Raw genomic sequence first — 27,950 nt, forward strand, 5'->3', positions numbered from 1 at the left:
AAGTATAAAAACTTTATTCCCATATATCTGTGTTCTCTATTCCCCCTCCTTTTTCTATTACTATATATAGTATATCTATATGTTATAGACCCAGCAATACATTATCATATTTATTACTTTATATAATGTTTTGTCTTTTAAATAAACTAAGAGAAGAATGGAGAGTAAGTATGTATTTATAGCCCTTGTTATACCAACCTTCGTATTTACCATTTCTGGTTTTCTTCATTTGTTCCTCTGTATTTGAGTCCATCTAGTGTCATTTCTTTAGACCAGCACAGATTTGCTCACTCCCACCTTCTTTGTGGTATTGGCAAATATATTACATTTCTCTGTGTTATAGGCCCAAACATACAAAAAAGTATATACATATCATTTTGTACGGTTGTTCTTTTAGTCAGCTAATGGAAGAAAGGAGAAGAAACATGCATTTATGTCATTTCTTAATTCCATAATTGTCTTTAACAGCACTTTTAAAATGTGGATTTGAATTTCTGTCTGGGGTCAATTGCATGTGACTAAACAACTTCCTTTGGGATTTCCTGTAGAGCAGGTCAGCTAGCAGCATTTTCTTAAAATTTTTATGTGGTAATGTCCTTATTTTGCCTTTATTGTTTAAACATAGCTCTGCTGGATATAGGATTCTTGTGGATAGTTTTTTGTTTGTTTGTGTTTTTTATTTCAGCACTTCGTACATGTCATTCCCCTGCTTTCTGGCTTCTATTGTTTCTAAGAAGAAGTCAGTTGTCAACCTATTGGGGTTCTTTTGTTGGTTATGAGTGTTTTTCTCTTGCTGATTTCAAGAGATTTTCTCCTTGTCGTTGGCTTTCAGCAAATTTACTGATATGTTTATGTATAGATATCTTTGTGTTTATCCTGCTTAGTGTACATTAAGCCCCCTTGATATGTAGGTTAATATTTTTTGTCATATTTAGGAAGTTTCCAGCCATTACTTCTTCAAATATTTTTCTGTTCCTTTTTCTACTTTCTATTTGGCATTCCCATTATGCAAATGTTGATACGCTTAATGGTGTCCCAAATTCCCTTGAAGCTTTGTTCATTTTTCTTCATTAGTTTTATTTTTGTTCTTCAGACTTCATTATCTTTTTCTGCCTATCTTCATGTTTGCTAATTCTTTCTTTACATCTACTATTAAGCTCCTCTACTGAGCTTTTCATTTCAGTTATTGTACTTTTCAACTCCAGAAGCTATATTTGGTTCCTTTTTAATAATCTGTATCTCATTATTCTTTGTTTGATAAGACATTGCCGTAATACCTCTCTTCATTTCTTTTTTTTTTTTTTTTTTTTTTGAGACGGAGTCTCGCTCTGTCGCCCAGGCTGGAGTGCAGTGGCACAATCTCAGCTCACTGCGAGCTCCGCCTCCCAGGTTCACGTCATTCTCCTGCCTCAGCCTCCTGAGTAGCTGGGACTACAGGCACCCGCCACCATACCCGGCTAACTTTTTTTGTATTTTTAGTAGAGATGGGGTTCCACCATGTTAGCCAGGATGGTCTCGATCTCCTAACCTCGTGATCTGCCCGCCTCAGCCTCCCAAAGTGTTGGGATTACAGGCGTGAGCCACCGCACCCGGCCGCTCTTCATCTCCTTAAGCATGGTTTCTTTTACATTTAGAATATATTTGTAATGGCTACTTTAAAGCTTTTGTCTGTTGCAGCTGATGTCTGGTCACTTTCACAGTTTCTATTGCCTGTTTTTTTCCTGTATGTGACACATACTTTTATATTTCTTTGCACATGTTGTAATTTTTTTACTGAACTATGAACTTTTTAGATAATATATCCTTGGTAACCGTGGGTACTGTTCTCACCAAGGGACCTGTTACTGTTTGCTAGTTTATTGTTTAGTGACTTGTGGGCTGTTTCAGTGAAGTCTTTCCCTTCCAGTGTGAAGCCTCAGATGTTGTTCCTCAGAGGGTGCAGACCTGGGCATGGGCACAGTCATCCCTGGATGACAGTGATTTTTGCAAGGCTCTTGACTGTCTCTTTTTATGACCACATCCAGCTATTAAACTCCACTAAGTTTAATATTAATCCAGCTATTACACTTGATAAATCTCTTATTTCTTACTGGTTTCAAAAATGCCCTGGGGTGTGAATTTCTCCAAAAATTGATCCAATTAAATTACATGAGTAGTTTGAAGTCAGTGTTTAAGCTTCATCTTCACCCCAGGAGGACTCTTCATAGCTGTCTTTTTCCTTGGTTCTCTTTAGTAAACTAGCTAGTCTATGGTTTGATTTATATCTGTAATGGAGCTAGCTATCTGTCACCTCTTAATTGCTTTCCACCAAAACCTCCTTTCTTTTTTCTTTTTTCTTTTTTTTTTTTTTTGAGATGGAGTTTCGCTCTTGTTGCCCAGGCTGGAGTGCAATGGCAGAATCTTGGCTCACTGCAACCTCTGCCTCCCGGGTTCAAGTGATTCTCCTGCGTCAGACTCCTGAGTAGCTGGTATTATAGGCATGCGCCACCATGCCCAGGTAATTTTGTATTTTTAGTAGAGATGGGGTTTCTCCATGTTGATCAGGTTGGTCTCGAACTCCCGACCTCATGTGATCTGCCCGCCTCGGCCTCCCAAGGTGCTGGGATTACAGGTTTGAGCCACAGGGCCCAGCCTGTTTTTTACAGCATCCTTAGGCTTTAACTTCCCCCATCCTCTGTTTTAAATTGAGTCAATTAAATTGGGGAGAGCAGCGGCGTTCTCTGTCTTATGGCCCAACTCTCCCCTGGGCAAAATCTCTGAGCTGTGATAATGGAATGCTTTTCTGCTTCAGGGCTGGATGTTCAGTGGAGGACAGCAGTCTCTGGTCTTCTTGGCTTGCCTCTCCAAGCATGAAACCTTTTCCCTATGAATGAGCCAGGGCCCAGTCCCCAGTATAGCACCTCATGCCCAAGGTAGCCTCCACCTTATGAGTAGGGACTGAGTTGAAGAAGGGAGACCCAAAGTCATAGCTGTACTTGCCCAAAATTTAACCTCTGCAACAGGTTGCTAGGGATGGGATGAGAAATGCTAACCTTCTTCCCATTACAGAAATATACCTTAGTCCTTGATTGGAAGCTGGGGGAAAAGGGAGTCTAATATTTGTGGCTGAACCTGCCTAAAGTAACATTCTGTCACACTGGCCTCGGGGGACAGGGGTAGACCATGATTCAAATGCCACTGGATTTCACTGTTCTTAACAAGTCTAATAGATTTTCTTGAATAAATGTTTCTTCATTTGCTGTATGCCCTTAGGATCTGCTACAGTTTGAATGTTATTTCCCACATTTCTTGTGTTGGAAACTGAACCCCCAGTGTGGCAGTATTGAAAGATGGGGCATTTAAGAGGTGATTGGATCCCGAGGGCTCTGCTCTCATGAATGGATTAATCCGTTGATTAATGGATTGATGAGTTAACATAGAGGTGGAACTGGTAGCTTTATAAGAAGAGGGAAAGCAACCTGAGTAAGCATGTTAGCATGTCAGCTCTCTCACCAGGTGATGTTCTGGGCTGCCTCGGGACTCTGTAGAAAGCCCCCACCAGGAGTAAGCCCTCACCAGAGGCTGAACCATGCCTTTGGACTACCCAGTCTCCATAATTGCAATAAATAAATTGCTTTTCTTTATATAAATTATGCAGTTTTAGGTATTCTGTTGTAAGCAACAGAAAATGGACTAAGGCAGGATCATTACTAAAGGCTTTAAGTGGTTATATTTTAAAATAACTTTCACCAGTTTCACTGGGGTACAGGTTCACAGACCTGTTAAACTGCTATTCTGGAAGTCTCAAAATTATTCCATATCAAGTCTTACTGACTTTTTCTCTCTCCTTCATAAAAAAAAGAGTCAGTTCTTATTATTCTTTCTATGTGTTGAATATTCTGTGGTTGTAGCAAATCAGATTTGTTTGATCTCAGCGTGGCTTCAATTTTTCATGAGGTGTCTGATTCACCTCATGAAAAAACAAGTTATGTAATCCTAATTTCTTAATCTATAGAAAACAGAAATCAATGTGTTCTGAAATAACTGGACAAAAATGTCTTGAAAATTATGCCAAATTTCTGCTCTAACATGTTTGGATCAGCTTTCTGAAACTACTTGGTCTAGTCAAGGTGACTAAAGAGCATTAATATCTGCAACATTTATCTTGCAAACACAGACCATGGGGTCCAGTGAGTTTCTTAGGAAAAGTCCTTTTAAATCTTGCTGAATTTCTTAGCTCCCATTCCCTTCAAAGGGTACTTATCATTACAAACTCATTACTCCATGTTTAAAAGCTTTTTTACTCTCTTGAGATGATTTTCTTCTTAAGGATCCAGGTGATAAAATCGTTTTACTGTTTTAAATGCTTTAAGTTGTCTTTCAAAGTATTAAAGTATGCATTGTAGCATGTTAATTCATAGTCTCTCTACCGTCTGAGTGCCTTTTTCCTCTCCTCTGGTCCTCACTCTTCTTTCCCTGGTGAATTATTCATTACTCACAGGTTATCAAATTGTTCGTGAGCACTGAAGTGATATTCAAGAAGTCTCTTAGAAATGACTCAAACTTTCTGTTTTAACATCTTTTTAATATTATCCCTCAATTTAGCTTTTATGAAGCCACCCAGGCTAAAACAGATGCCTAAAGGGTATCTGCCTCTATAATTTTTGTTTTGAAAATACAGGGTATAGTGTCCAAGGAGTTATCTGGGCAATCTGAAGATGACGACGTACAAAACGAAAGAAAGAGAATCCTGGAGCAGCCTCAGGAGTTGCTGAATTCCATAGTACTTATTAAAGAACTCATAAAGGTAATACAATTCAATGGCTAACATACTCTGGCTTCATTTCTACTTAAGAGTGTGCCACTGGTGCCAAGGGCTCACTGTGGTTCTTTGGGCTCTATATGTATTCTCCCAGTAGAACAGAAGAGTTATCATGAAACTGTCTCAAGTAGTGATCCATAGGGGTCTGAGATATTACTGATTGTATTTTACCTGTAAGTATTCTTTACTGAATTGTGTTTCCTGAATTTTTTTTTAGATATATTTTAAGTGTCCAGCCATTCTGGCTGTAAAAAATATCTCCCTTGCAGTCCAAAACGGGGAGTGCTTTGGATTGCTTGGATTCAATGGAGATGGAAAAACAACTACTTTCCAAATTTTTACTGGGGAAGCAAGTCCTACCTCTGGAGATGTGTTCATTGATGGCTTTAGCATCACAAAAGATATCCTACAGGTAAAATGCTATTACAGTCTAAGATGTGAGAAGCATAATGAATGACTCAGGTTCAGGTAATAGGTAGATGGCTAGGGAGGGGAGATGGGAAATATGGTATGTATTGATATTTATGTTGTTGATGCAGCCAATGGATTCTGGAGAGGGAAATAAACTTTTAAAGACCGAGTGGGCCGGGCGCGGTGGCTCACGCCTGTAATCCCAGCACTTTGGGAGGCTGAGGCGGGCGGATCACGAGGTCAGGAGATTGAGACCATCCTGGCTAACACAGTGAAACCCCGTCTCTACTAAAAATACAAAAAGTTAGCCAGGCGAGGTGGCGGGCGCCTGTAGTCCCAGCTACTCGGGAGGCTGAGGCAGGAGAATGGCGTGAACCCCGGCGGGCGGAGCCTGCAGTGAGCCGAGATCGCGCCACTGCGCTCCAGCCTGGGCGACAGCGAGACTGCGTCTCAAAAAAAAAAAAAAAAGAGAGAGAGTGAAGGAGTAAGAGCAGAATCTAAAACAAGAGTGTCTTTTGTGTTCTTTGAAACTGTTAAAGTAAAAGGCAAGTTCTTTCAACATTATATCTAACCTATGCCAGACAAGTTGCTGTAAGGGTGTAAGTATGGCAAGGCTGGGCAGAAGGAGAAGATGACCTGCAATTCAGTTGCACCTAAGACCTTGGTCCATCTTACTGAGAGCTCTGCAGCAAGATGGCCTTTCACAAGTCCCCCAGTTGAAGCAAGGTTGTTAGCTTTTGTATCTCTGCATCTGCCAGTCATTGGCTGCACATGCTACCTGGAAGAGAGGGTGTAACCTTGGAAAGAAGCTAAGTGTGGGGAGAATTTCAAGAATAAGGGAATTATCAAATGTGTCAAATGCCGGGAAGACTAAGTCGAGGTAAAGCCTGGGTAGTATATATTGGCTTTAGTAAGTAGAACTTCATTGATGAGGTTGGCAAGAACAATTGCACTAGGGTTAAGTGGGTGGTGGTAATGACAGCCCGAATAGTGTAATTATTTTCTCCTCACTTCATCACATCAGCAGGAAAATGGGGTTGGCAGAGTCTGCATCCTGCGGGATAAACAGTAGTCTAGTTTATTAGTCCGTTCTCATCCTGCTAATAAAGACATACCCAAGACTGGGTAATTTATAAAGGAAAGAGATTTAATTGACTCACAGATTCACATGGCTGGGGAGGCCTCACAATCACAGCAGAAGGCAAATGAGCAAAGTCATGTCTCACATGGTGACAGGCAAGAAAGCTTGTGCAGGGGAACTCCCATTAAAACCATCAGATCTCATGAGACATATTCACTATCACAGCAACAGCACAGGAAAGGCCCACCCCCGTGATTCAATTACCTCCCACCAGATCCCTCCCATGACATGTGGGAATTATGGGAGCTACAATTCAAGATGAGATTTGGGTGCGGACACAGCCAAAGCATGTCATCTGGTAACCAGAAGTGAAGCTAAAAATGTGGATTATACTTTGAAGAAAGTTAACTGTGAGGCAAAATGAAGAATGAAAATTCACCCAGATTTGTGATAAGGACAGAAAATATTTCATAGGTTGAATAACTCAATCACATTTATACTAGAAGGGGAGAAGTTAAAGAAACAGAGGAGCCCTCTCCCGAGCCCTCTCCCCCTCTTCCTCTTCCTCTCTCCCTCTCCCCTCTTCCCCTCTCCCCCTCTCCCCCTCTCCCCCTCTCCCCCTCTCCCCCTCTCCCCCTCTCCCCCTCTCCCCCTCTCCCCCTCTCCTTCTCCCCTTTCTTTCTACGGTCTCCCTCTCTTGCCGAGCCTGGACTGTACTGCCATGATCTCAGCTCGCTGCAACCTCCCTGCCTCGGGCTCCCGTGATTCTCCTGCCTCGGCCTGCCAAGTGCCTGGGATTCCAGGCACGCGCCGCCACTCCTGACTGGTTTTTGTATTTTTGATGGAGGTGGGGTTTCGCGGTGTTGACCGGGCTGGTCTCCAGCTCCTGGCCTCGGGTGATCTGCCCGCCTGGGCCTCCCGAGGTGCTGGGATTACAGACGGAGTCTCGCTCACTCAGTGCTGAATGTTGCCCAGGCTGGAGTGCAGTGGCGTGATCTTGGCTCGCTACAACCTCCACCTCCCAGCCGCCTGCCTTGGTCTCCCAACGTGCTAAGATTACAGCCTCTGCCCGGCCGCCACCCCATCTAGGAAGTGAGGAGCATCTCTGCCTGGCCGCCCATCGTCTGGGATGTGAGGAGCGCTTCTGCCTGGCCGCCCCGTCTGGGAAATGAGGAGCGCCTCTGCCCGGCCGCCCCGTCTGGGAGGAAGTGAGGAGCGCCTCTGCCTGGCCGCCCCGAATGGGAAGTGAGGAGCGCCTCTGCCCGGCCGCCACCCTGTCTGGGAAGTGGGGAGCGCCTCTGCCCGGCCGCCACCCCGTCTGGGAGGTGGGGAGCGCCTCTGCCTGGCCGCCCCGTCTGGGAGGTGGGGAGTGCCTCTGCCCGACCGCCCCGTCTGGGAAGTGGGGAGCGCCTCTGCCCGGCCGCCCCGTCTGGGAGGTGAGGAGCGCCTCTGCCCGGCCGCCCATCATCTGGGATGTGAGAAGCACCTCTGCCCTGCCGCCCCGTCTGGGAGGTGAGGAGCACCTCTGCCCGGCCGCCCCGTGTGGGATGTGAGAAGCGTCTCTGCCCGGCCACCACCCTGTCTGGAAAGTGGGGAGCGCCTCTGCCCGGCCGCCCCGTTTGGGAAGTGGGGAGCGCCTCTGCCAGGCCGCCCCATCTGGGATGTGAGGAGCGCCTCTGCCCGGCCACCACCCCGTCTGGGAAGTGGGGAGCGCCTCTGCCCGACCACCCCATCTGGGATGTGAGGAGCACCTCTGCCTGGCCGCCACCCCGTCTGGGAGGCGAGGAGCACCTCTGACTGGCAGCCCCGTCTGGGAACTGAGGAGAACCTCTGCCCGGCCGCCACCCCGTCTGGGAAGTGGGGAGCGCCTCTGCCCAGCCGCCCCATCTGGGATGTGAGGAGCGCCTCTGCCCGGCTGCCACCCCATCTGGGAAGTGGGGAGCGCCTCTGCCCGGCCGCCCCGTCTGGGAAGTGGGGAGCACCTCTGCCCGGCCGCCCCATCTGGGAGGAAGTGAGGAGTGCCTCTGCCCGGCCACCTCGTCTGGGAGGTGAGGAGCGTCTCTGCCCGGCTGCCCCGTCTGGGAATTGAGGAGCGTCTCTGCCCAGCCACCACACTGTCTGGAAAGTGGGGAGCGCCTCTGCCCAGCCGCCCCATCTGGGAAGTGTGGAGCGCCTCTGCCCGGCCACCCCATCTGGGAAGTGAGGAGCGCCTCTGCCCGTCCATCGTCTGGGAAGTGAGGAGCGCCTTTGCCTGGCCACCCATCGTCTGGGATGTGAGGAGCGCCTCTGCCCGGCCGCCCCATTTGGGAGGTGTACCCAACAGCTCCGAAGAGACAGCGACCATCGAGAACGGGCCATGATGATGATGGCAGTTTTGTTGAAAAGATAAGGGGGAAATGTGGGGAAAAGAAAGAGAGATCAGATTGTTACTGTGTCTGTGTAGAAAGAAGTAGACATAGGAGACTCCATTTTGTTCTGTACTAAGAAAAATTCTTCTGCCATGGGATGCTGTTAATCTATAACCTTACCCCCAACCCCGTGCTCTCTGAAACATGTGCTGTGTCAACTCAGGGTTAAATGGATTAAGGGCGGTGCAAGATGTGCTTTGTTAAACAGATGCTTGAAGGCAGCATGCTCGTTAAGAGTCATCACCACTCCCTAATCTGAAGTACCCAGGGACACAAACACTGTGGAAGGCCACAGGGACCTCTGCCTAGGAAAACCAGAGACCTTTGTTCACGTGTTTATCTGCTGACCTTCTCTCCACTATTATCTTATGACCCTGCCACATCCCCCTCTCTGAGAAACACCCAAGAATGATCAATAAATACTAAAAAAAAAAGAAAAAGAAAAAAAAAAGAAACAGAGGAGGGAGTGATACATGATGGCAGGAGGTGATCTGTTCCTGCCAGGTGGTCCTTGCAAAAAGTCAGGGGACATGAGGTCTCCCCTAACTATCTTTGTTCATACCATTTATCCCCTTGGGGAACATAAGGGTGGCATAAAACAGTCCAGTCTCCTGACTGTCAGTAATGAAGAAAAAGATTAAGTGAATCTGGTACCAAGGAGCAAAAGCTAAATTGGGAACTAAAAAGAGAGTTCATATAAAATGTCATATTTAAAAAAAGAACAGGCATATGGGCAAAATATCAGCCTTTTGCAAGGACTGATTCAAAGTTCAGTAAATCTGAGGGAACTCTGTCAAGCCTCAGAGAATCTCTCCAAGTTTGCTATTCTAAAACATTTCTCATATTTTATGTAACAGATGGTAATATTTTCATTTATTCAGACCTTAAAAGATTTTTATGTTGTCTTTCTATTGTGGTAAAAATGCATAATATAAAATTATCATATTAAGCATTGCTGAGTGTACAATTCAGTGGCATTAAGTACATTCACATTATTGTATGCCCATCACCACTCTTCATCTTCAGAACTTTTTCCTTAAATTAAATATCTGTACTCATTAAACAACAACTCCTCATCCCTTCATTTACTTCTTAGTAACTACTGTTCTACTTTCTGTCTCTATGAATTTGAGTATACTAGGTACCTCATGTAAGTAGAATAACATAAAATTTTCCTTGTATATCTGATATACTTCACCTAGCACAATACCTTCAAGGTTCACCCACGTATTTGAATTTCATTCAGTTTGGCTGGGCGCAGTAGCTCATGCCTTTAATCCCAGCACTTTGGGAGCCCAAAGCAGGCAGATCACTAGAAGTCAGGAGTTAGGCTGGCCAACATGGTGAAACTCCCTCTCTACTAAAAATACAAAAATTAACCAGGTGTGGTGGTGTGTGCCTACAGTCCCAACTATTTGAGAGGCTGAGGCAGGAGAATCGCTTGAACTGAGGAGGTGGAGGTTACGGTGAGCCAGGATTGTGCCATTGCACTCCAGCCTGGGCAACAAGAGCGAAACTCCATCTCAAAAAAAAAAAAAATTCATTCAGTTTTCAGGCTGAATAATATTCCTTTGTATGAGAATACAACATTTTGTTTTTTCATTCATCCATTTATGGGACATTTGGGTTGTTTGTACCTTTTGGCTCTTGCAAACAATGCAACTATAAACATTAGTATACAAATATCTGTTTGAGCCCCAGCTTTTGATTATCTGGGATGCATACCTATTCGTTGAATGCAGAATCATATAGTAATTCTATGATTATTTTCATAAGAACTTCTATACTGTATTCCACAGCAGCTGTGTCATTTTACATTCCCACCAGCAATGCGCAAGAGTTCCAATTTATCCACATCATCACTAACTCTTCTTAATTTTTGTTTTAATAGTAGCCATCCTAATGACTGTGAGGTGGTATCCCCTTGTAGTTTTGATATGCATTTCCCTAACAATTAGTGGTGTTGGGCATTTTTTTCATGTGCTTATTGGCCATTTGTGTATCTTCTTGGAGAAGTGCCTATATTAATCATTTGCACAATTTTAAATTGGGTCGTTTGGTTTCTGTTGATGTTGAATTGGAGGAATCCTTTATATATTCTGGATATTAATTCATACATGATTTGTAAATTTTTTTCCCATTACATCTAACATATGCCAGACAAGGTGCTATAAGGGCGTAAGGATGGCAAGGCTGGGCAGAAGGAGAAGATGACCTGCAATTCAGTTGTACCTGAGGCCTGGCTCCATTTTTCTGAGAACTCTGCAGCAAGATGGCCTTTCACAAGTACCCCAATTGAAGCAAGGTCACTAACCTTTGTATCTCTGCATCTGCCAGTCATTGGCTGCACATGCCACCTGGAAGAGAGGGTGTAACCTTAGAAAGAAGCTTTTTCTGCCTTTTCTGGTGTCCTTTGGTGCACAAGTGTTTTAATTTGAAGTTCAGTTTATCTAATTTTTCTTTTGTTGCCTGTGATTTTGGTGTTCTGTCCACAAAATCATTGTCAAATTCGATGTCATGAAGTTTTTCCTCTATTTTTTCTGTAAGTGTTTTATAGTTTAACTCACGTGTTTAGGTCTTTGATCCATTTTGAGTTAATTATGGTATATGGTGTAAGGTAAGGATCCAACATCAATCTTATTCATGTGAATATCCAGTTTTCTCAACGCCGTTTGTTGAAAAGTCTGTCCTTTCCCTATTGAATGGTCTTGGCACCCATGTGTGATTCAGTTGATCATTTCTTGAGGATTTATTTCTGGGTCTCTGTTCTATTTTACTGATCTATATGTCTGTATTTATGCCACACAGTTTTTCATTACTGAAACTTTTCAGTAAGTTTTGAATTTATAAAGTATGAGTCTTCCAATTTCATCGTTCCTTTCAAAAGATCAATTTGGCCATTTGGGTCCCTGAAGGTTCTATATGAATTTTAGGAGCATTTTTCTACTTCTGCAAAAAAAAAATTATCAGGATTTTGATAGAAATTGCATTGAATCTGTAGATTATTTGTAACAACAATAGTAAGTATTCCTATTTATTTATATCTTTAATTTTTCAGCAATTTTTATGGTTTTCAGTGTACAAGACTTTTAACTTATTGGCTAAGTCTATTACTATGCATTTTATTCTTTTTGATGCTATATAAATTGAATTGTTTTCTTTATTTCCTTTTGGGGGTTTTTATTGTTGGTATATAGAAATGTAACTGATTTTTTAAAGAAAAAAATAGATCAATCTGTTCCACATATTTCCCTATACCTTGTACAACATGAGCAGAATAGATGAATAAAAATTCAAGAAAAATTAAAAGGAAAATAAAATAAACCAGAGAAGAGATAAATCCATAGAAAAACTCACTTTGATTAACTTGGAAAGTGCCACAACATTACCACTAAGCTTCTTAGGATCTATATTAACTATGAGATCTGACTTCATATCAAATGTAACTATCTCTTCCAAATAGAAGTCAGGATCCAAGCAATCTGACTGAGTGAATCTTCAAGGATATAAAACTGGATCATGGTTATAATTTGCTAGGATGCTGCCTTTTTTGTCGTTGTTGTATTGTCTTTCTCTGCCTAGAGAAAAAAAAATGGGATGGTTGCCATAGTGGTTATAGTAGAGTCAAGAGACAAGAGATGACTTGGTCTCCAGCACCATTTAGATATGGGAGGGTAGGGAAATAGAACTCCTAGTCAGGGCTATGAAGGTATTACATAGAAGGCCATAATGGTGACCAAACTAGTTCAAATCTATGCATATCAATCAACTTTGTGCTTGATATTTGGTGGTTTTTCCCACTCAGAGACATGCTGAGCAGCAACTATGGCTCATGAGATATTGGCAGATCTAATTTTAAATACAGGGGTGGCACTGCTTGTTTAAATGTAGAAGTAGCAAGGTCTATGTGAATTCATCGCTTTTTCATGGTGCCAGAGTCAATGGAAACTTGACTTACATCCAGGAGTCACACAGCTGGTTTCCACGTTTATTTTTGTCTCTTTGTTTTTTAATGTAAGCATTTATAGCTTGTATGGCCCCCAGTTCCCCCTGTTTTCTATCTTTGTCCTGGCTGAGAAAACACAGAGTGCCTTGACCAACCTGAGTTGCTGCTCAGGGCCAGCTTTATGCCTTCCCCTCCAAGCTTAGACCCAAGCCAGGGCCCAGAAGGTGCCAAGGAACATTCCAAGACACTGATAAGGTTGTTTAAGTTGTTGCCCAAAACTGAAAGGTCAAACATCTTGCTAAACACATAGAAAGTAGCCCTGGCCCTGAGCCAAATTCTTTAGACACTCTGTAAACCAACTCCCTCCTTATAGCCGTACCCAGGTAGAACATCTTTCTTACTATCCATCACAAGGACACCACAACTCTTGTATGTAAATTTTTCTAACAAATGTTTTGGACTGTTAGCTAGGGCTTCTTTCTTTGGAATCCCAATTGGCCCTACCTCAGGGTGATGTGGGGCAGTCCGTTGTAAGAACTCCTCAGCCACCACTTTTGGGGCAACACTGACCATTGGCTCCGAGGACAGAACACAGCTATACATTCCCTCCTGAACACTGCTTCTGCTGAGTCCCATGAGTTTTTGTGTAGTGTTTTATTTGTTTTCACTCATCTCTAAGCATTTTCTAAATTCTCTTATGATTTCTTCATTTAGCCATTGGTTGTTTAAGAGTGTATAGTTTAATTTCTGCAAATTTGTGAATTTTCCAGGTTTTCTCCTGTTAATGATACCTAAATTCATTCAATTATGGTTGGAAAAGATGGTTTATCTTTTCAAATCTACGAGATTTAATTTGTAGCCTAAAATATGGTCCATCCTGGAAGATGTCCTGTGTGCACGTGAAAAGAATGTGCACTCTGTTTTTGTTGATTAGCGTTCTGCATATGTTAGTTAGATCTAATGGGTTTATTGTGTTATTTAAGGTCTCTATTTCCCTGTTGATCTTCTGTCTGGTTGTTCTACCCATTAATGAGAGTAGGATATTAAAATATCCAACGATTATTATAGAATTGTTTCTTCAATTCTGTCAGTTTTTTCTTCATCTATTTTGATGGTCTGCTATTAGGTGTGTAAATGTTTTTACTTTTTATATCTTCATCCTGAATTGAACCTTTTATTAATATGTAATATTCTTTGCTTCTTCTAAATTTTCTTGATTTGAGGTCTATTTTATCTGATATTAGTGTAGCCACCCCTACACCCCATTTGATTACTAAATGCATAAAATGTCTTTTTATCCATCCTTTCATTTTCAGTCTACTTATGTCTTTGGATCTAAAGTGAGTCTCTTGGAGATGGCTTCTAGTTGGGTCATTTTTTTTTAATTCATTCCGCCAATCTCTGTCTTTTGATTGGAGAGTTTATTTTTATTTAAAGTAATTACTCATAAGGAGAAACTTATTTCCATCATTTTGCTATTTTTTTCTATATGCCTTATAGCTTTTATACCCCCAATTTCCTGCATTACTTTTTTTTTTTTTTTTTTTTTTGAGACTGAGTCTCACTCTGTCACCCATGCTGGAGTGCAGTGGCACAATCTCAGCTCATTGCAATCTCCGCCTCCCGTGTTCCAGCGATTCTCCTGCCTCAGCCTTCAGAGTAGCTGAGATTACAGGCTGGTGCCAGCACACCGGCTAATTTTTTTTTTTTTTTTTTTTTTTTTTTTGTATTTTTAGTAGAGACAGATTTCACCATGTTGGCCAGGCTGGTCTCGAACTCCTGACCTCAAGTGATCTGCCCGCCTCAGCCTCCCAGAGTGCTGGGATTACAGATGTGAGCCACCACGCCTGCCCAGCATTACTATTTTCCTTTGTATTTAGTTGAGTTTTTTGTAGTAAAACATTTAAATTCCTTTCTCATTTTCTTTTGTACATATTCTATAACTATTTTCTTTGTAGTTACCAGACAGATTACATTTAATATACTAATATTATAATACTAATTTGGATTTATATCAACTTAAGTAACATAAGAATACTCTGCTCCTTTACACCCCTTTCAGTTGCTGATGTCACAGAATTATATCTTTATAGACTATGTGCCCAAAACATAAATATTTTAAATGCATTAAAATTTTAAATTACATAGGAAACAAAATGTAAAGTAAGAAACTTTTGTGATGATATTATTAGCTTTTATAATTCCCTATGTATTTACCTTTATTGAGATCTTTACTTCATATGGCATTAACTTATTGTCCAGTGTCTTTTCATTTCACCTTGTAGGACTTCCTTGAGCATTTCCTTCAGGACAGGTCTATTGACAGCAAAGTCCATCAACTTTCATTTATCTGAGAATGTCTTAATTTATTCTTCACTCTTGAAATAGTTTTGCCAGATGCAAGATTCCTGTTTGACAGTTTTCTTCTGTGAACACGTTTGAGGGTGAATGGGGAAAGGCTTTGCTTCTGGTTTAGCCATTTGCATTCATAGTAGGTTTAAAGTACTTTCCTTGTCTCGAAAGTATGCATCTAATAAAGTTTAACAGGATAGTCAAGAAAGTAGAAGAAATAAAAATTTCCCATAATTCTACTGGTTGTAGCAGCTTTTAAATTGTTGACGTGTATGTCTTTCCAACTTTTCCTTATTTTTATTTAAAAGAAAGACTTCTAGGATCATCTGACTTGGCGTGTACCGACTATGGCTTGTGCTTACTCTACCTGTCTGAATGCAAAAATTGTGACTTGCATCAGGCCTGTCACTGCAGTTGATTGATTGTGATATCTTTATTTACTTATTTAAGACAGAGTTTTGCTCTGTTGCCAGGCTGGAGTGCAGTGACGTGATCTCGGCTCACTGCAACCTTTGTCTCCTGAATTCAAGCGATTCTCCTGCCTCAGCCTCCCGAGTAGCTGGGATTACAGGTGCCCGCCACCAAGCCCAGCTAATTTTTGTATTTTCAGTAGAGACGGGGGTTTCACCATGTTGGCCAGGCTGGTCTCAAACTCCTGACCTCAGGTGATCACTCACCTCAGCCTCCCAAAGTGCTGGGATTATAGGCGTGAGCCACTGCACCCAGCCTGATTGTGATATCTTTAAAATGAACAAGGAGTTCTTTGGTCTAATTCTAAAAGTAATGCATACAAAATTATAAAAAGCAACACATACAAAAAGCAGCAAAGTACAAAGAAGAAAATAAATGTCACTTGCTGTCCCACTACCTGTGGAGTCATTACTGGAGTTACTGCACACCTCTCTTCTGCCATTATGACGAAACTAGCTCTGTGACCCCAGAGAAGTCCCGTAACCTTCCTGGGCTTGTTTTCTTCTCAGCAAACTAAAAGGTTAGAGTAATGAGTACAAGGGTCTCTCTCTCTGTTCTTCCAGGTCTTGTGTGATGACCAGTTTCCAGTGAGAGTAAAGAACCTTTGACTGAGGTCCTGAGAAACTTTGACTAACCACAGGCACTTGTAGGCATGGATGGAGTTTTAAAAGTTTCATGAAGTGAGAATTCATCTGCAAAGGCTTAGGTGGAGATGGTTGATGCGCTCCCTGCCTGTGAGGAGTCCTGAGGCCGAAGGCAGAGCTGTGTGCTGTACTCAAGGGACACCCCCACCTCAGCCCCTGAGTAGCTGGGACTATCGAGGCTAATAGCTTAAAGTTTTTAACAGTAATACCAGTGTGTGACCAGTGTGTCATAGGTGCTGATAATCAAAACAGTCTCAACCTTAACACACTAAGTGACAGAACCCCGACCCTCCCAGGCACAGCTGAGACCAGCTGCCCCCATCACACAGCAAGCTTCAGGTGATCGTCACGGCTTCCCGCAGGATAAGCAACTCGGCCCCAGCTCAGGGCGGCCACAGTGTGGTCCCAACCTCCTTCCTTTTGTCTAAAATTGACTACAAAAACAATGTCAAAGATAACCTCAAAATCAAAGACCAAAATCGGCCGACAGTGGTCCTTGGCTTTGGATAATTTCCCACCAGGTAGATTAGATTTGACTGCTTTTGCCTAGGACCTGTGAGACGTTCCTGTTAGAACTGCAGGACGATTCAGCATCTTTAAGTTTTAGAGTTTTGAGATGAATCATCTAGTGTGTACAGGCTTAAAGGCATGGACACTCTTTTTTGTTTTCCTGTTAAGATCTTCTTCGCAATGTCAATCTATGTAACACGTCTGAGGGGACTTGCTTTGGTGGAGGTGGAGGCAGGGACCAGAGGGGCCTGTGCACTTGGCTTTCCTCTAGCACCTGGAGAATCTGAATGCCAGCCAGGAGTGCTTCATCCACATCGGTGGGCAGCCTTGTGTGTAAGGTGCTGGGAGGGTGGTCTGCTGTGGGGTGGGTGCTGTGACCTTGTTGGTGTCACAGTATAAACAGGTGTGAGTTGAGACCCTTCCAGGAATGCCTTCCCGAACAAGGCGGCATTTGAGTGGGGCTGGACAGAAGGTGGTTAGATTTCCCTGGTGGAGGTGGCTGGAGGGTTGGTAGTATGGGAAGGGCTGGGGCACAGCACCAGCAGAGCGGAGCAGGTGTCATCTGGCCACAGTGAGGTCATCCTCCTTGGCTGTGGTGTTGGTGCCCTTGAAAGCAGATGGTGTGCCAAGGTGTGCATGTGCTGAAAGGCATTCTCAGTGGCCAGCATTCAGATTTCTGATTTTTTTCTATCAGAAATGTTACAGTAAGCATGCTCATATGTATGCGTGTATATCATATCTATTCTTATATACTGGCATTCATTTTTGTAAATAGTCACACACTGGTATTACTGTTAAAAACTTAAAGCTATTAACCTGGATAGTCCCAGCTACTCGGGCTGAGGTGGGGGGTCCCTTGAGTACAGGAGTTTGAGTCCAGCCTGGGTGACATAGCAAGACCTCATCTCTTAAAAAACAAAAAACAAAAAACAAACAAGACGATTAATATTAACCCAGAGTCCATATTTGTTGCTTAGTGAAGAAGAAGGCTGCAGACAAATCTGTTGATGAGGTAGATGGTCTCGCACCTCCCACATGTATGCCATTTGTTTATCTCAATGTGTGAGCATGTAGAGTAGAGTGCGGTAGGAGTGCACTAGACAGTTCACACTGTCATTTCAGGCAAGGAAATGAGAAGAAAAAACACTCATGGCACAATGTACAATCTTTAACAAGAACTGTTGACCTTAAACTTCTATCTATAACTGCAAATATGTAAATTTTTAAAAATTGACTAGGTCTAAGGAAAAGGACTAGAAGGGTCACAGACAGATAGAAATGTGACTTGCAGAGATGAGGCAATTGTGGCCGATTTTGGTCTTTGATTTTGAGGTTATCTTTGACATTGTTTTTGTAGTCAGTTTTGGACAAAAGGAAGGAGGTTGGGACCACACTGTGGCCGCCCTGAGCTGGGGCCGAGTTGCTTATCCTGCGGGAAGCCGTGACGATCACCTGACACTTTCTGTGTGATGGGGGCAGCTGGTCTCAGCTGTGCCTGGGAGGGTCGGGGTTCTGTCACTTAGTGTGTTAAGGTTGAGACTGTTTTGATTATCAGCACCTATGACAATGTGATATTCAGTGTATTTTTTCCCCTTTTAGTTCTGGACCTGCAGATAGAGTGGCTTTGATTTTGGAATGAGGTGACCAACAGATAAAACTTTATTTTAAAGTTGGGAAGAAATCATTATTATTGATTGGGTTTTATCGTGGGTTTTCTCAAACCAAACAGGGCAGCCCCACAGAGCATTGAGTCAGAAGTCAGAAGCTTGCAGGTTTGGAGTTAGGACTGACTCAGTGGCACATTAATTACCCAGTGTCTGGGCTTTTCTTGGGATTAAGGAGTTATCCTATTTTTCTGCCTGACTGAGAATAAGTTTAAAAAGGTAAAATATGAAATAGGTTCTGCTGTTTCTCATTCAACCTTAAGGTGTCAGCACTGTTTACTATCTTAATGTTAAAATAATTCTGTAAAACTTTTCATGTTAAACATTTTTTTTCTCTGTCACTGATTTCAGTTGTTTTGGAGAATCATGTAGCAACAGATGAAGACGAACCTGCTTTGAAACGCCAGCGACTAGAAATCAATTGCCAGGATCCATCTATAAAGGTAAAAATCTGACTCTGTTCTGTGATGTGTAGTGCACTGCAGTGTTCTGTGATGTGTAGTGCGCTGCAGTATTCTGTGATGTGTAGTGCATTGCAGATTTCAAGGGCTGCTATAACAAATTACCATCAATGGGATGGCTTACAAATGTAGCCTCTCAGCTGTGGAGGCCAGAGATCCAAAACCAAGATGCAGGCAGGGTCTCGCTCCCTCCAAAGGTTCTACAAGGTGGATCCTTCCTGCCTCTTCCAGCTTCTAGTGGCTCTGGCCCTGCCTCAGCTTGTGGGGCTCCTTCCAGCTGTGCCTTCCTCTTCATGTTGCTGCCACCTCTGTGTGTCTGTGACTGTTTCCCCTTCTCTCCTCTAGTAAGGACTTGTCATTGGATTTAAGGCCCACCCTAATCCAGGTTGATCTCATTGACTAAATTACATCTACACAGACCCAAAGAGTTTCTAAATTACATCTCCACAGTTTCCAAAGAGACCACATGGGTAGGTTCTGGCGGTTAGGATGTGGATATATCACTTTAGGGTGTGGCTATGTCACCAGGCAGCCTGCTACAGAAGAGTGTGAGCCATTTTTTCTCTTGAAGAGCACAAAGAGTAAGAATTGTTTACCTTGAGATGCTGCTGAAGGAGGCATCTTCCCACACACCTGCAGGACCATTTTGGATGGAAGGAAAGTGAAATTTCTACCAGTGATGAATGACTTCTGTGTCTGCCATTTAAGTCACTTAGATTCTAAAGTTTACTAGATGGGGTTCTTGGGAACTGCTCATTCAGTTAATTATTTTTGGATCTTTGAATTTGCTTGGTTGGTTCCAGTGTTTGCAGAGTCACAGAGGTAAATATCGGCACATGTGAGAAGGTTATGAGAGCAACACAAAACCAAAGTCACTTTTCATATAATTCCTCTACTTACACAGGGTGTCTATTTGGTAATATTTAATTTGTTTTGTTAACAAGGAGAAGCAGTGTAAATGTGTATGAAAAACTTACAAATAAATTCACTGTAAAATGCCTATTTCCAACCAATGGATAGGATGTGGCTCTGTTAGTAAACACTGCGTTATCATTCCCTAAATAAAATGCAGTTGTGATTTTATCACAGAAGACACATCTATTACACATAGCACAGAAATATATAAAGTGGGCATGGAAGTGGCCCTGCCTTTGTCCTTGTCCCACTGTTGAGAAGAGGGTGGGCCCCCGGTTGAATGTGACTTGCGTAGAGTCGTGTGCCTGGCTCTAGGTTGTTTTATTGGTATATAAGAGTGATTTTTCCCAAAACCCCAGGCAGAATCATTGGTAATTCAGAATTAAAATAATATGGGTGTGCTGTTTAAAGAATTTGAGAGCCAAACATTTGATGTTCTCTGGTTGTTGAAAATAGCGGGGTTATCAGTGGCCATTCAGGGATTCAGCCACCTATTGTTGCTTTTCAAGACGATGCATGTTTGTCATGCCATGGACCATGCCTCCTTTGTAGATACGCTGATTGAGTGTCATCACGTGGGCTTGGGTCCACCTGATGCCGTGGCTCCTTCCCTCTCTCACACGCGCCTTCAACAGAGAGTAGTCAGTCAGGGAGGGTGAGTTTCAGTTGGTTTCTTTAGCTCCTGTCTATATCAGCGCCCAGTGGTGAATCTTGCCAGGAGAGGTGGTGACCTGAGAAAAGGTGAGTTGTTGGGCAATATGTGGATTTTCCCTCCTGCAGCGCTGTCCCTGCCACTATGTACACCAGGTTTCCATGCCAGCTACATGTTGTATGATATCACTGCAGTTTTGATATTCTGCAGATTCCCTTGAGATCAGAAAGGAGAGTGGGTGTAAGCAGTGTTGTAGGTCAGCTGCAGTTAGTGGGAAAGCGGTTCCAGCTTCAATGTGGGCCAGCCTCCCGCTCCCCCGTCAGTGTGGGCCGGCCTCCCGCTCCCCTGTGCTGTGAGCTCCACGGCCAGCTCTCAGTGGCTGCCACAGTGCCGCCCCTGCTGTCCCGAGCCTACCTCCCCCTTCCTTCTGATGTGTGCACTTTGGACCCCACACTCTTTAGGTCATGGGCAGGAAAGGAGAGAGAAAAGACAAAACACAAATTCTGTGCTATTTTCAGCTGTTGATTCTTAAGGCAGGTGCCAGCCTTCCTGAGTACTAAGCAGGGCTGGTGGGCGCTCCCCCAACCTGTCCCTCCCTAGACCCGGAGTGTCCTTCTGTCTGCTGGTGAGACCTGGTGGAGGGTGTCTCTTTTGCACAGTGCAATTCCTGTGTGATTAACACGTTTCCACGTGTGCTCATGGTGGCTCCTGGCTGGGATGGCAGCTAGGGAAATGAAGTTTTTCCCTTTCTGGTTTGTGTGTTTTCTGTTTCTTGGGTTTGGAGTCCGGCACGTGACTGCTCACTGTGGTTACTTGGAGTTAGAAATCCGGAGGAGACTCAGCCGGAAAGGTCAGATGTGGAGCCCGGCTTTGCCAACCACCAGGTGGCAAGCTTGCCGCTCAAGAGCCCCACGGGAGCCTCAGGACCAAATCCCAAGTCAGGGCCGCAGGGGATCCCATCACCTCTTCCGATTAGGCAGCAGGGTGTGAGGTGAATGTGCGTGGCGTGTGGCTTTTATGCTGTTTCGATGTTAGGTGTAATCTGTTTTTATTGTTGAGAAGATTTGACTAGTTTTATATGTAAATTTACTGATTAATAATAACATATTAAAGTACATTTTTAAAATTAAATGGGCTTAACCAAGAATTGCAACTGCACATAGAAGTGAAACCATGACTAAATCATCACATTTGAAACAGGACGTGTGACTCGTGTGTAAAATGTGAACTTGTTACTCACATGTTTCTGGCTCGTAGCTCAGGAGCTAGTTCCAGTGTGGGGATTGTTCTGTCTGAATAGATAGAGTTGAGATCAGGAAATAGCTGTTTGGTGTTTCTTGGGGTGGTCTTCTTACAGTTCAGGAGACCCTTCCTAAAGCCGGTCTTTTTTCACTTCCAGTCATTCCTGTATTCCATCAACCAGACAATCTGCTTGCGGTTGGATAGCATTGAAGCCAAATTGCAAGCCCTGGAGGCTACTTGTAAATCCTTAGAAGAAAAGCTGGATCTGGTCACGAACAAGCAGCACAGCCCCATCCAGGTTCCCATGGTTGCCGGCTCCCCTCTCAGGGCAACCCAGACATGCAACAAAGTGCGATGGTAAGAACAGACCAGGGTGCCGGGGCCTTCGGGTCACTTGGGGAGAAGCGCGTCACCTCCTCGCCCAGGCCCGCAGCTTAGTGGCTCAGTTTGCTGGAGATGCGCAGTGTCTGCCTCAGCAGTCTCAGCAGTTTCTAACTAAAGCTGACTTTAGTTAGACCGAAACCGAACTCATGGCATCCTGCCAGGATGACCTGAAGTCATCCTCAGCTTTCCTTTCCACATAAAGCCGGCCCATACACCTTTTCTTTGGAACTAACCCACCAGATCTTAGAAGATGTACACGTGCTTCTTTCCTTTTTCCTACTCTACCTGGCTAGTCTTTAGATATGTTTTTCTTCGTATGTGGTGTTTATACATTTCACATGAATATATCAAACTTTTCATTCAAATCTGCAGTTTTTATTTTGCTTATTTTTAAAAAGTAGAGTCTAATGAGTCTAATCTTAGAAGGCTGTGTGGTAGTTTGCGAACTGTTTGAGTGGAACCTTTATGATGTCTTAAGAAGCCTCGGACCTGCTTGGTGTCCACTCATCCAAGGCTTCCTGTCAGATATTCCAGCTGACAGCTCGCGCTGAAGCTCAGGCTCTGGTGTTGCTAACCTTCCCCACACCTGGCCAGAAAGAAGTCCTGCTTAAGGCAGTGGACACGGCACAGCTTTGTGCTTGACAAGGGGCCTTTTGATTGAGCGCTGCTCACTTCAGGTTCCCTGGCCTGGCTGTAGCCTTCTGCCCGGTGTGTCTGGGAGGAGAGAGAATGGTGGGACAGCAGCGGGGGGGCCGGGGAGGACATGTGGATGCCGAGGAATGGGAGCTGCAACAAGCCTGGAAGGACTGTTGTGACCTTGCTGCCCGTGTGTGCTGCGGGTGCCACCCTGCCCATGTGTGCTGGTGGCTGGTGCTGGGTTAGGTGCTTTGTGGACCTTGCTAGGGAGTGTGGGAAGTCTGGGGGCAGCTCCACATGATGGCTGCTGTGCTGGCTGAAGCAGTGGTGCCTCTTTGAACTCTCGGGCGTGCCGAGGGTTTTGGAAACGCTACCCGGCCGTCTTCCGAGCTCCACTGCTGGTGGTGGAGTTGGCATCTCAGTTCGCAGGCGGGAGCTGGGGATCGTTCACGTGTTACTCTGAGATGGGGCCTTCGCCCTGCACAAATGCTGTCACTCACGTGTTTCCCCCCAGCAGGAGTTTGTTTACCATGTCCTCTGTGCAGGGACGCTGTTGGGCTCCCAGGTCAGGTGTGCAAAGCTGTTGGACCCAATGCCTTTTTTTTAGGATAGTTTTTTGGAGTAGTGTCCTCTTACCCTAAAATGCAGTTCTTAGAAAATATAATTTATGTTTCCAAAAAAAAAGAAAATGTAATTTATAACTTATAGTTATTAGACTGCCCTAGCTGTAGAGAATGAATGTGATAGTATTGTGTAATAAGACAACACATTTCAACATGGTGATGGTTAGCCGTGAAAAAGCCGGACATCCCACCTGGTGTGTTGCGTCCTGGTGACCGGGGTCGGTCCCTGCAGATGGACCCAGGTGTGACACTGGGAGTTCAGCCCCCAGCTGGTGATGGAATATTATGGAATGGTGAGCAGTTCCTAATGAACTTTCACATAAAGCAAAGTATAATTTTTTCTAGACTTATGTAATAGTTGAGTTCATGGAAAATTCAAGTCATAGTAAGACCGTGCAAAAATGTTTTGTGTGTCAACGTTGAATAGAGTAAGATTCTGAGTTCAGAGAGTTAGAAGCATGTTTTCCACTCATGAAGTTCTGGTTCATTGTAAGTTTTGTATGTGGAGAGTTTTTGTTGGGTGAGACTGTCTCGCTCATTGAAGGACGTCTCAACCTCCCTTACCTCTGCCTGCCAAATTCCAGTACTCTCTGAATCTTGACCACCAAAGATGTCCCACGGGATCTCAAAGCACCCCTGGGCACCTGCATTGAGAACCACTGTTCTAAGGAATTAAACACAAGGATGAACGAACCTCTCCTGCCCCCGGAACCTTGTGTGCTGGTGGATGGCTGCCCATCACGTGTCACTTGTCACTTGTCACGTTGTGCCAGTGCTGGGCAGGTCATTGTCACCACTTGGGAAAAGTGTTGACAAAATTGGTCGTTAGATTCCACCACTGACAATGTGCGATGGGGAGAGAAATTCCTCTGTGAAGAACTCCAAAGGCTGAGTGTGGTTTCTGTCGTGGGTTGGCCTTGAGGGTGCCTTGCTTGGATTCCATCTGCACAGAGTGGAGCTTGGGCCTCTGGCTGTCACAGTTGCCCTGACAGACACTGAGGTGACCTTGGCCAAGTCACGCATTCATTTCCATCTGAGTTTCTAGTTTAAGATAAGGGGAAAAGGACCTGGAGCTCCTCTGGGGCTGCTTCGGCCCAGGGTCCTCCTGCTTTCTGAGGGTAACAGTGTCTGTGCCCACGAAAACATGTGATGTTAGTCACAGACCTGCCATGGCAGAAATCCCCCATGCTTCCCTCTGCTGGGGGCAGGTGTTATCATTCACAGCCCTGCGGTGGTTGTCTGTCTGCTTGTCAACAAGCAGTGAAATAAGAGTAAAGTTGCCTAATACTGACTCAGATGCACAATCCAGTTAACCCAGATGTGTGAGATCTTCTGGTTTGAAAGAACTGTATTGGCAAGGCAAAATCAACCTATTGTAGAATATATTTATTGTATATCAGCATGGGGATTATTAATATTGCTAATAAAACCATTATTTGTAAAAATTAAGATTAATAGAAGAATCGTTCTTCTATTTTCTCATAGTTTTAAATAGGACAAAAATATATTCTATTCAAAATCCTATTTAAAATATATCCTATTCAAAATTAAAAGAAAATGTAAGAATGGTTTCCTTTTTTTTGAGACTCTGCTCTGCCACCCAGGCTGGAGTGCAGTGGTGCAATCTTGGCTCACTGCAGCCTCTGCCTCCCAGGCTCGAGCAATTCTCCTGCCTCATCCTCCCGAGTAGCTGGGATTACAGGCATGCACCACGCCGCCCAGCTAATTGTTGTAATTTTAGAAGAGACAGGGTTTCGCCACATTAGCCAGGCTGGTCTTGAACTCTTTACCTTAGGTGATCTGCCTGCCTCGGCCTCCCAGAGTGCTGGGATTAAAGGCGTGAGCCACCACGCCTAGTGGAGTGATTTCCTTTCATAGTAAAGTTTTAAATATGGCATATTTGAATGACTTTTAAAGAAGGAGACTGGGTGTGATGGCTCACACCTATAATTCCAGCATTTTGGAAGGCCAAGATGGAAGGATCACTTGAACCCAGGAGTTCCAGACCAGCATGGGCAGCATAGTGAGACCCCCATCTCTACAAAAAAATTTAAAAAATTAGCTGGGCACAGTGGAACCTGCCTATAATCCCTTAGGGGGCTGAGGTGGGAGGACTGCTTGAGCCTGGGAAGGTGAGACTATGGTGAGCTGTGACTCTGCCACTGCACTCCTGGCTGAATGAGACCCTAACTCAAAAAAAAAAAAAAAAAAAAAAAGGATGTTATTAAGTCTGGCATTTCTTTCCATGTAAGTTCTTTTTAAAAGGCAGTCTCACTCTGTCATGCAGGCTGGAGTACAGTGGTGCAGTCTCGGCTCACTGCAACCTCTGCCTCCCGGATTCAAGCAATTCTCCCACCTCAGCCTCCCGAGTAGATGGAACTATAGGTGCACGCTACTATGCTTGGCTAATTTTTGTATTTTTTAATAGAGATGAGGTTTTGCCATGTTGGACAGGCTGGTATCTTTCCATATAAGTCCTGAAAATTAGAAATAAAAATTGCCAACAGTTGAAAGCTGTTGACAGAAAATTGTAGGGGAGAAATAACAGATAAGAACATAATCCCAGTAGGTCAATGAAAAAAAGTATGTTTAAATTAGAAAGTTACTAATTTGTGAACACATATGAGTGAATGAGAATTGTCTGTCTAAAATTGGGCAGTGGAACATTGAAAAGGAAAAGTCTCCAAAGTTAAAAATTGGTTAGCATTCCGAATAATAAAGTGCTTCTGTGGATTATTTATTTTGGGACTCAGATATTTTGAGATGGAGTCTCGCTCTGTCGCCCAGGCTGGAGTGCAATGGCATGGTCTTGGCTCACTGCAACCTCTGCCTCCCAGGTTCTAGTGATTCTCCTGCCTCAGCCTCCTGAGTAGCTGGGATTACGGGTGCAGGCCACCACGCCTGGTTAATTTTTTTTTTTTAAATTAGAGATGGGGTTTCACCATGTTGGTCAGTCTGATCTCAAACTCCTGACCTCATGATGCACCCGCCTCGGCCTCCCAAAGTGCTGGGATTACAGGTGTGAGCCACCGCCCCCAGCCGGGACTCAAATATTTTAAATGAAGATTACAAGTATGTAAGTCACAGATAGTATTACATCCAAATCGTATGCTGTTAAAATAGCCCAGGGTTCCCAGGGCTCACTCCTTCCTGTGAGGGATTAGCTGGGAAGTCCGAGTGTAATCTTACAGCACAGATGCAGACACCTTAAGGGGCTCTGAGTTGTGACGAGGCCCCTGGAGAGAGTGCGAGAAGCTGCCCCCTGCGGTGTCACTTGCCCTTCTGTTTAGAGCGGCTGCATCTGCTCAGAGCCAGCCCAACCCTCAAGGGTGGGCACAGCCTTGCAGCAGCAGGGGCGTCACTAAGGCCCCCTCTCTGTGTGTTGAAATCCACCCCACCTGTTGGTTATTTCTCATTAAAACTGACTGGTCTGTACTATCAGTGCTGAGAGCTGATTATTCTTTCCTTTCACTCTCTGGAACACAAGAAGGCAGTGGAGTACTGCTAGCCTCACTTGGCATTTTGGATCCAGATTTTTGGGTTCTACACCTGAATGAGATTCTTTAAATAACTTCGAGAACAAAGAAAAGAAAAAGAAAGCCCCTTTTATTTGAAGCTAAAGTTGAATCATTGTAATAAAAATGCGAGTCACCTGGATGGGCCTCATCCAACAGTCATCATCGACTTGGGGACAAGAAAAATGGTCTTTTAAGTTTTGTAGGTAGGGGCGTATTTTCTTCCTGCAGGTGCGCCATCAGTTTGGATTTTGCTTCATTGTAGTTTTGGTGTAGTGACCTGAGGTTTTAACTTTAAAGATGTTTGGGCCTGTCCTTTGAATGCTAATGTGGACAGTTCAGTTGGGGCATTCGTTATGTCACATGGCCTGCAGGGATCCAGGGCACGCACATGCTCACGTTTATACAGGTAAATGTTAACATCCTTTGTCTGTACTTCGAAGCTGGACAGAGATAGTGGTGTAAACAGGATGCAGCAGAGCGTGGAGTGTTGCCCGTCAGGGGATGCAGGCCCACGTGGCTGCGCACATCCAAGACACAGGACACAGGGCGGGCGACAGGGGATGCAGGCCCGCGTGGCTGCGCACATCCAGGACACAGGGCGGGCGACAGGGGATGCAGGCCCGCGTGGCTGCGCACATCCAGGACACAGGGCCGGCGACAGGGGATGCGGGCCCGCGTGGCTGCGCACATCCAGGACACAGGGCAGGTGACAGGGCTCTGTGTCCCCAGCACACCTGTGGAGTTGGCTACTGGGCAGCTCAGACAGCAGCTCACAGCCCAGGATTTTCTGCTTTGTTTTCATTAACTGAACATACTGGCTGACTCGAAAAATTATTTTTAAAAATAAAAAGCTAATTTTATTTTAGTTTATTTTAATTAAAAAATAGATTTTAAAATCTGCTTTTTAAAGTCATAGATGTTTATCTTTAAGAACATTAAACAATTAAAGAACTAGCATGTTTCTACAATTTTACAACAATTATAAACCATAGGCTTCTGTATAAGACTAGTTCTGGAAATTTTTAAAAGTGTGATTTCTTTTAAAGTATGTCTTCCAGAGATGTGTCATGTAAGACTCAATGAAGGAAAAATTTTTCTTTTCCTCAGAACTGACTGTTGACCCATGGATAATTGAAATATTTGATTAAGGAATGATTTTAATTCCCTCTAGTATGCTGTCTGCTGATTCTCTGTTTTATTTCCTAGAGTGTCTTTTATTTTATTTCCTAGA

At 43.9% G+C, this 27,950-nt stretch overlaps 2 protein-coding genes across 2 annotated transcripts in view; both read left to right on the plus strand.

Moving 5' to 3' along the window:
• The window catches only part of LOC100973025 (phospholipid-transporting ATPase ABCA3), a 103,316-nt gene extending 94,393 nt beyond the window's left edge, over nucleotides 1-8,923 (plus strand). Inside the window, exons 11-12 of the mRNA XM_063598510.1 lie at nucleotides 4,661-4,786; nucleotides 5,019-8,923. The gene's annotated coding sequence lies outside the window, so the exon portion shown is untranslated. The remainder of the gene's footprint in view (nucleotides 1-4,660; nucleotides 4,787-5,018) is intronic.
• Nucleotides 8,924-17,917: 8,994 nt separating this feature from the next.
• The window catches only part of LOC117978926 (protein BANP), a 68,695-nt gene continuing 58,662 nt past the window's right edge, over nucleotides 17,918-27,950 (plus strand). The window contains 3 exon segments of the mRNA XM_055099290.2: nucleotides 17,918-18,065; nucleotides 18,640-18,731; nucleotides 21,716-21,915. Coding sequence (XP_054955265.2) covers nucleotides 17,918-18,065; nucleotides 18,640-18,731; nucleotides 21,716-21,915 — 440 coding nt within the window.

This window comes from Pan paniscus, chromosome 18 (genome assembly GCF_029289425.2).
Source record: "Pan paniscus chromosome 18, NHGRI_mPanPan1-v2.0_pri, whole genome shotgun sequence".
Lineage (NCBI taxonomy): Eukaryota > Metazoa > Chordata > Mammalia > Primates > Hominidae > Pan > Pan paniscus.